The following is a 9,394-nucleotide window of genomic DNA, read 5'->3' as shown; positions in this document are numbered from 1 at the left end:
GCTGCCTCGAGAGCACTACTACATTTTACGCTGTAAATACATGACTTGTTGGATGAGTAATACAATTATTGCAAATAAAATTACATTTTAACACCATACAGAGGGTTGGTAAGTTCACAGCAACAATGCAAGATGATGAAAACTGCAAAATGCATATGGTAAACATACTTCTGAAAAAGCTGAAGGATAAGCTGCTTTGTAAGATGCATAAGCTTAGTAAATACAGCATTTTTTTTTTTTAAAAAAAAAGCAAAGTACAGGAATTCTTTTTCAATTAATATACTTACAGCATGTAAAGCTCTTCGCTAGCAGACAGACTGCAAGATAATAGATTGCAAAATAACACCAAATGTAGCTACACTGTTTCGTTCTAGTGAATTAAACCACTTTAAAAGATGCCTCCTGCATAGCAGAAAGGGATCGAGTACTTAAAAATAAATCACAAAATAAGTTTAATTACTGTTTCAAAACATTTCAGAAGCAGTCAAGACAATACAAAGAAAGGAAAATTCAGAACACACTAACCTAGCTCTAAGTACAGTACTCTAGAACAGCATCACATCTTTCATAGGATTTATAAACACTAGTTTAAAAAACATCTAACACCACGTTTGTGAAAATAAATATAGAAGTGTATCCCCTTGGTAATAATATTTTTTAATGCTCACTCGAGGAGAGGATGAAACTTAGGTCTATTTATTGCTGTTTTCATCCTAGTAGTGTTGATAAGTTCTAAGTGATCGATTTGATTACTGACACCCACAAATGAAATGGAAAAGAAGTACACCGACAAACAAAGCATGAGTTGTTTAAAACAAACTAAAACCAAACTGGAATAAATATCTATTTTTATGGAAAGGGGTATGGAACATGAGAACGGAAAACAGGAATTCTGCATGAAATGAAGAAACCAAAAGAAACTGAGAAACAAAGCAAGTTCTGTTAAAAATTAAGAAGCAGTACAAGAGAAACATTTTAACAAGCGATGCATTCAAACACGAAACCATTTACTATTTCAGTGCAAGGTGGAAGTCACAAATAAAGATTCCTTAAACTCCATTCCCAGGCTAAATAAAGCTCAAAAATAATACTGCTCGCTTTCATCATACACGCGTAGATCCACAGCATATTGTAACAGTATTTTGGTACAAACAAATGAACTTGATGTTTTAATCACTGGTTGCTGGTGTGGTAAGATCTTAAATTCTTCAGCAGTTCAGTGGTAGTAAGCCAGACAGTGAACCAACCAAAGAAAAAGTGTCCAAGCACCGTTCTTCCCCAAGCTAAAACATTTCAGTCAGTACAGTTGTCAGGTAAGTTCCCTTGCTTTAATGCAACAGAAGGTGTAGACTATTAAACTACTGTTCCAATTGGACAATCAGCACAACAATACAAACTATTATTTAAATCGGTAGTTTGATTTGGCTACTCAATATTTACTGCAAGATGACTGATGCCCAAAAAGTTATTAGTGAAATAAACTCCATTCTAGCTCGCAGTACTGCTGTGACCACAGTTAAGAACTATATCTAGGTTTCAAGACCATATTGCTTACTAGAACTGCTAATTGCAACACAACTGCCAACAACAGGTAGATAACAATCTGGCCATGGGCTACTATCTCAGGTACCCCAGACAACCAGAGCTAGCTACTCAAGAGTACACCTAAAGACACGAACTTTAGCTCAGTATTTCGAAACTCTCTGGAATTTGATCAGATGCCTGACTGTTTTCAGCAGAAACCAAGACTGACCTCATTTAATAATTCTGTTGTAGGTTTTCCTGCATTCAATACACAAACGCCCTAAGAGTAAGAAACTAATTGAAACTAGTCCCAACTTAGCCATGAAAAGAAATATCAGAAGTTAAATATCCTTCCCACAAAGGGTTTTCCAACCTTACAGGGAAATACAAGTGACAAAAATATGCATTAAAAAAAAAAAAATCCACCTAGAGGAAATAAGTGGCTCTCACTTGTTTGTGAACAACAGAATTCTTGAGTGTGAATCCATTTGTACCAATTGAAGTATTTAACAGATTAGTACTTAGTAAAGCTTGCTCTAACAAATGGAACGTGAATCAGTATAAAGTGTATACAATCAGAATTTCTTAAACCATCAGCCCTCAGATTCCATCCTTAACGTAACAGATGTGTTACAGATTTTGTGTGTGCGTGTCTGTGTGTGTGTGTTTGTGGGGTTTTTTTTTTGTTTTCTTTTGTTTTTTACAGTAACTTAGCATTATAAGACAAATTATACTGTCGGTAACAAGTTTTGCCCCATGTGCCTTATAGAAAATGTTTAGTTTCAGGAATTCTTAAGGTTCACTTGAATGTGTTTACAATCAATCATAAAAGATCCTGAACATCTATCAGTCACAGGGTTCATAAGTAACTACACACTGACAGGAAGTTGCAACTATGCTTAATATCCAAGAAACTCAGTTATCCCATCCACTCTGAAGTCTAAAGTATTACATAAAGTTTTGATTCAAACGTGTCTAACAAGAACAAAAACACCACCTTCCACGTAAGCTTTTTTTTTTTTATCAGATTAAAAATAGGATTGTACTTCAACAGGTGAAATAAATAGTAAGAATACATCTTATACAGTTAAAATACTTTATAAATACGCTTAAACTATAGGCATAAAATAGATTCTTACTTTAGCTTCACAGAGGGACAAAAATTAAGACAGCATTGCAACTATTCAAGTGAACCTGAACAGCAATTTTCAGAAGCCCAGCACTTTCAAGACACAGTAGGACACTAGTTCACTAATCTAAGATTAAATAGCTGTGTGATTTCCTGTTACCAGAACCACTGTTCTTTCTTATTCCTGACTTTTCAGCTCTTTACAAGAGGAATTTCATTTGCTGAAATAAATGTATTGCAAATTAAGGAGTAACTCAATGTAAACCTGACAAATTGTCTTAAATATATGCTTTGCTAGGAGAATTTCTGAAAGTAAATATGCATAGCAGTCTGTTTGTATCTCTACTTGTACATAGAAAGGTTTAGTTCCTGCTTTTAGTAGGAGCTATGAACTGGGACACTATCAGCCCAGAAATTACACTCAATTTACAAAAAGGAAGTGGGAATCACAAATAATTTCAACAGTCTCCTGATAACTCCTAAAGGCATAGAAGTTTTGGGGGAAAAAAAAGCATTCACTGAAACATTCACTAATATTTTGACACTAATGAATGTCACAATCACCCGAAATGCCAGAGTTCACAGGAGTCACACACCTGGCAGCTACAACATTTTAACAGCATCAGGTAATTATCTGGAAAACACAAAGCACCACTTCCAATCAGACCAATACTAGATCAAAAATTGTCTTGTCCCGTAACATAACAAGTAAGGAAGCATTCGTTCAGTACATGCAAGTAGTTAGAAAGGCTGTTCAAACCATTTTGTAAATGTACTGGAGTCCTCACTCCATACATTCTGGAGAAACTCAGGCTTAACAGGACACTCATTTTGGAAGCTACAGATATAGTTTACTGTGTAAATCTCTAAATCTCTAATCTCTAAATCTTCCCACATAAAGAACTTCATTTTAGGCGTGTGCTATGGTAGATGCTGTGCTGATTTTGTTACTGGTAACTCAGCTGTTTCAAGTGATTAGCAAATCAAATTTGCTAGTTTGGGATTCAGAAGCAGAGCCATTCTCTCCAGTTTGACTCTAGTGGAAGACAGATGCTATGTTGTTTTAATCTACAGAGTTCTAACTTCCTGTATATTTTGAGACCTAGAATTACAATATGACATTCTTTTAATCTCATCTGCAAGAGCCTGTGGGGAGTTAACAAGAAGAGAGGAGGGATGTTTCTCATTCTCTACTGTGGAGAGATGCAGCACTCAAATGTTTAAAAATTTTTTAAAATAACTTGTGATAAATGGCCTCATGGAAGTCTATGAAATTTTAGTAACTTTAATAAAGCCAGAATTTCGCACTTCATTTTTTCCTTCCAAGACTGACACCTGAAATATGCAAACTGTTCCTTTGCTAGCACAACTTTATTTAGCATGTATCCTTTATAAAAGGAGGAGACTGGCTGTTTATTTTCATACTCTGAAGATCAATGTCTACTGGTTAAAAATTTAAGAAATACTGAGCAAAAGTGATGACTCTCAAAAGGAAGTCCAACCCAGTATTTACTTTAAATGTCCTGTGTCGTATATGGTTTAGTTACACCCTAGTGTTTCACACAACAGTTTTTTTTTTTTTTTGTACAAATAGATGAATTAACAACTTATTTTAAGCTGGCTTTCCTTTTTTCTTGGGTGGACCTTTGTAACCTTTAGCCTTCCTTCGCAGGTTTCTCCGATCCACAATGGGCACCTCAATTTCTGCCTCCTCAGAGCTGCTGTCAGCTGCCCGCTCTGCTGCTGTCTGCGTGTACTGCTCTGTCTGCTCAGCAGACTCCTCCAAGTGCTCTTCTGTCTGTTTCTTCTGTCCTTCCTGTCCAGAAGGCTGCTGGAAAGAAACACCCTCCAGTTCAACCACTATCAAAGAGCTCTGACCCAAAGCAACAGAAGCCTCCTGCGAGTTCTGCTCTGCCTCCTCACTTTGGTCTTCTACTGAGGAAGCTGGTTTGTGCACCACATTTTCAGAAACAGCTTCTTCTACTGCTTCACTTTTAATAGAGTTTGGGAAGCCATTGTTTGAGAGTTCTTCCTTTGGTGTTAAAGCAACTACGTTTTCAGTGGATGACTTTTTTTCTTCAGATTCTTGCTTGTCTTCCTCAATACCCTTCTTTTCCACTGATGCACTTTCTTCAGTCAGTCCTTCTGAATCATTTGCATTTAAAACCTGAGGGTGTGCCAAAACAAACAAAGGGATTATTAATTTGAGATTCAAGAGGATGAACAACTTTTAACCTTAGCTAGCAATCACAGAGGATATTTTGACATTCAGCAGTTTCCATTACTGCACATACAGTCAACTAACCAACCCTCTCCTCCTCATCACACAGAACTATTTTGTGAACTACATTTGATATTCAGAGTCCCCCATTATGTTTTCATATTCAAACTATTAAGAAAAAAAATGGAGTAGACATTCTGAAATTATACCCAGGGAAAAATACCAGTGTTTCAAAACCACCAATGGTAAAAATCTGTTACAGAAGGGTATTTTACCAGTAGTTAATTGCTTGTACACTCAATTAGCGCAGACGTACTAGATAAAATACAGATGTTGCTTTCAGACATATCCAACAAATAATCCAGAGAGAAACAGCTGTCTCATTACTGCTAAGGGAAACTGGAGGAAAGTATCTCTTTTTGCTTTCTTTTATCTTGCTGGTATTGCAAATATATGCCTCACTTCTGCATATCAAAGCAGAAATAGTAGTGTATTTTGTTAATGGATGTGCATCATCTGGCCTAATAGCTGCATCTCCCAAGAATTTCATACAGTGGTGGGGGCCTCCTCCTAACTGTTACATAACAGAAGGATGAAACAGCAAAGTATGTACATTCTGAAGGAAAAACAACATTGTTTCAATTCTCTCACCTTCTCTGACACAGCCTCTTCCGCAGGTTTTGTGGGAGACTCAAGGATTAATGGAACAAGCAGTGTTAAGGGTTCTTCTTGACTCTCAGACTGCAACTTTGATTCACCATCTAGGACTTCATTTGCAGCTTCCTCTTCAGCCATAACTACAGTCTTAGAAGTTTCTTCTGCTACTTCCCCATTCAGAGATTCAGATGGAGTTCCCTAAAAATTACATTTTTAAGTCAAGATTATGCCAAACCTTATCCCCAGTGCTAGTGATATATGTGTTCTAAATTTGTATTCTAGATAAGAAAAGCAGCTACTTCAGGTGCCTTGAAATATGCAGTAAGCCCAGCACACAGTAGCTATGCAATTACTGACCCAGAGTATTAGCTTGGTGTTGTTACCTGTCCTAAATTTCTGACTATGGCTTATGTGGTTAACAGCCAAACCAAGTAGCATACATGCTACAATCATTCCTTGATATGGAAGTTGATGAACCCAGCACAGTTTATTATCTTTCTTAGAAATCAGAAAGAATATAAAATCCTGGAGGTATCATTAGGCACTAAGGATACTCCAAGATCTAAATTTAAGCTTGTGTACAGCAACAAGACTTTGTTTAAATCCAACTTCTATCTACAAAGCTAAGCAAGCTTTACAGTGAGAAGAAAGAGAGGCAACAGCTGTCAGTGAAGCATATCACCTATTGATTTCTTCAGTTAAACTTTTTCCCTTTTTTCAGAGATACTGGATCAGAACGTGACCTTACTCCAGTTCTCTGCAATATTTAAGAAGCTCAAATCAATCAAGAATGCTATGCTAATAAACCAGCAAAATAAGTTTTGAGCTTAAGAGCCTATGAACTCTACTTCAAAAAAAAAAAAAAAAATCCACAGAATATTGTCATTTGGAAGGGACCCACAAGGATCATCAACTCCAGCACCTGACTCTACGTAGGAACATCCAAAAGCCAAACCCTAGCTTCAAGAGCACTGTTCAAACACCTCCTGAATTCCAGCAGGCTTAGTGTTGTGACCACTGCCCCAGGGAGCCTGTTCCAGTACCCAGCCACCCTCTGGTGAAGAACTTTTTCCTAATCCCTAATCTGAGCCTCCCATGAGACATCTCCATGCCATTCTCTCAGGCCCCACCACTGTCACCAGAGCAGAGCTCAGTGCTGCCCCTCAGCTCCCTTCACAAGGGGCTGCAGCTGCCATGAGGCCTCCACTCAGACTGCTCTTCTCTGGGCTGAACAAACCAAGGGATCTCAGCTGCACCTCGTACATCTTGTCCGCTCAGCCTTTCACCATCTTCACAGTTCCAACTTAGATGCTCCCTAATAGTTTTATATTCTTCTTATATTATCCCCAAAACTGCACACTGTGCTTGAGGCGAGGCCACATCAGCACAGAGCAGAGAGACAGACAACCCCTTCCCCTTGAACAGCTAGCAATACCATGCCTGATGCATATAAGTTTAAAAGAATCTTCCACTATCAGTAATTCTGTACAAACTTTAGCTTCTCAGATATGCTATCCAACAAAGCATTGGTGAAAAAATTGAACAATCACATAGATCAAGGCAGCAAGGAATATATTTAATGCAAACTGTAGCCATGCTCTGAATACAGTCATCTACTGTGACTATTAGAAACCATCTCACCTCCATCTCAGTCAACTTCTCAGATGGTGATGTATGCACCTCAGTTTCTAATACACTCTGGTCCTCTTCTGAAGTGATCATTTCCTCACCACTTTCAACATCAACCTCAGGTTCTTCCTCAATGACTTCAAAGCATTTAGATGTGTGAGTGGGAAGTTCTGGCCTGCAGCAAACATTTATATATACTCCAGTCAGATTTTGTTCTACAGCACTATGCCAGCATAACAAGAGGTCAGTGACGGAGATGTCTCCCAGACTGTACACAGCTTTACAGGCACACATCCAGTTAATAATCTGTGTTGTGTGAGTACAGATATTTTTACTCTAATGACAACCAATCTACAATAGAGCAAAGTCCACTTGTAAACACAACTTAATGCCTCACTATTTTATTACTGTTATTTCCCATATCTGTGGTCAGAAATGGATGTTTTGGTGCTATCATTCTTCACATGATGTTTCAATTTTTCTTCTCACAACAGGCTTTATTTGCAGTAATTTTAAAATCAAGCAAGCGAGGTAGAAATAAAGCAGAATAAATTCCAGTTACCACAATGGGAGAAACTACTATAGTTGATGACTGCCCACACAAAAGAATAAAAAATAAAATACCATCTCCTTTACCTGCCTGTTGAAGTGTGAGGAGAATTTTCCTCATCTCCTTGGGATATTTCAGGTCCAGAATCCTGGCAATTTTTTCCCGTCTTGGCACGTTTTAAATGACTGCTCCGTGTCCGAATGGAAACCTGTGCTATGCTCAGGTCTTCAGAAAAATAAACAAATAAATAAGCACCAGTGAACAAATGCAGTTTAAGATACGTACATAATTTTGTACCTTAATACTTCATTAAAGCTACTGAGTGCAAGTAAAATAGCCTTTTGCCATGGTACTTATTTTCTTAATATACATGCATAGCTTTTTAGTAAGACCGATAAGTTTATCCAAAGACCTCCCAAAGTTCTTGAGTTGGGCCACAGCATAATAGAGGAAGGCATGTTGCCACATGCCTCTTAGATGAATGCACTAGGCTAGAAGGCAATAAAAGAGCTTGCTGACCTACTAATCCATTATAATTACAACACTGATAGTCAATGTTATTCTTACCTTCAGATGTGCTTGCATGGTCATCTGATGATTCTTGGTCCTTTTGAGAGTCAGCCTGATATAAAAAGCAAACCCACTGTTACTCAAAAATTCAGAACTCTGAAATACCTTCAATTCCCTATCTGTGGTTGCACCTTTCTAAATTATAATTTTATGGAAGTGATAATGGGGAAGAGTGACTACAACCACTTCTCATTTAGTATGTATAGACCTGCATATACACACACAGCACTAAAAGCTTTTGCTCTAGAGTACTCTAACACTTAAAAGCAAAAAAAGATGTGCTTTAAAGTAGATTGAAGACAAAATTTTCAGGCAATTTGCATTGTTATAGCAAGCCTATTTTGACCAGTAGAGAAGTGGATCACTGCTGACAAGAATTCTTATACATGAATATTTACTTTCTTGCATAGCAAACTGTAAGAGCTCTTCACATTAAAGCATAGTCTGAGTTGAAGGTAGTTCTTTCCTATTCTAAATCTGTTTCAGGAATAAGTCTGTACAAAAATAGTAATTTAAGTAAATAAGATGTACTGGTTAAAATAATTGTATTTCTTCTTGAAGGTCCAAATAATTTTAATGCAATAGTGAAAGCTTGTTTTTTTTTTTTTTTAATGCATATATAGTCAACATTAATCCAGGTCTGAGAGAGTGCAACAAAAAGACAAACAGCTAACAAAATATTCCTAGCTGCAAATACTACCCTGAAGAGACTTTGCAAATTTATTCAATTCCTCTACTTACTAACAGATCTTACTAAGCAGAAATTTGATATATTATTTGCTTAGAGTAAAAAAATTGCAGAAATGTTCAGATAATGGAACTGCCGTCTTCCACTACTGGCTTGTTATTTGTCCATCCTTAAGTGTTTCAAGCGAATTCCCTTGTTTCTGTTATATGTCAAAGGAAATAACAGGTGTCTATGTATGTCTGGCCTGGGACAAATAGAGCAGGTTAGGGAAAAGCTGAGAAAACAAGAGTCTCACATGGAGGCAGCTTTGAAGACCTAAGTCTTGTAAAGCCACATGTAGGAAGGCCCTACTGCAGCTAGAAGACAGTGGAAGCAAGTGTGTGGTGAGACCAGCTGTGAGTATGAAGTGGGCCTTGCAAAGCCCAA

At 37.4% G+C, this 9,394-nt stretch overlaps 1 protein-coding gene across 3 annotated transcripts in view; it reads right to left on the bottom strand.

Annotated features, from left to right (window-relative positions):
- Positions 1–431: 431 nt before the first annotated feature.
- The window catches only part of FAM169A (family with sequence similarity 169 member A), a 35,410-nt gene continuing 26,447 nt past the window's right edge, over positions 432–9,394 (bottom strand). For all 3 annotated transcript variants that reach the window (XM_429149.8, XM_015277650.4, XM_004937357.5), the window contains exons 9-13: positions 8,278–8,332; positions 7,797–7,935; positions 7,173–7,335; positions 5,526–5,729; positions 432–4,820 (exon numbers count right to left, since the gene is read on the bottom strand). In XM_429149.8, the coding sequence (XP_429149.4) occupies positions 4,266–4,820; positions 5,526–5,729; positions 7,173–7,335; positions 7,797–7,935; positions 8,278–8,332 (1,116 nt within the window). In that variant the 3' untranslated portion in view covers positions 432–4,265. The remainder of the gene's footprint in view (positions 4,821–5,525; positions 5,730–7,172; positions 7,336–7,796; positions 7,936–8,277; positions 8,333–9,394) is intronic.

Source organism: Gallus gallus, chromosome Z (assembly GCF_016699485.2).
Source record: "Gallus gallus isolate bGalGal1 chromosome Z, bGalGal1.mat.broiler.GRCg7b, whole genome shotgun sequence".
Lineage (NCBI taxonomy): Eukaryota > Metazoa > Chordata > Aves > Galliformes > Phasianidae > Gallus > Gallus gallus.
Note: the sequence above shows the minus strand (reverse complement) of the source record. Positions and strands in the feature narration are given on the sequence as shown.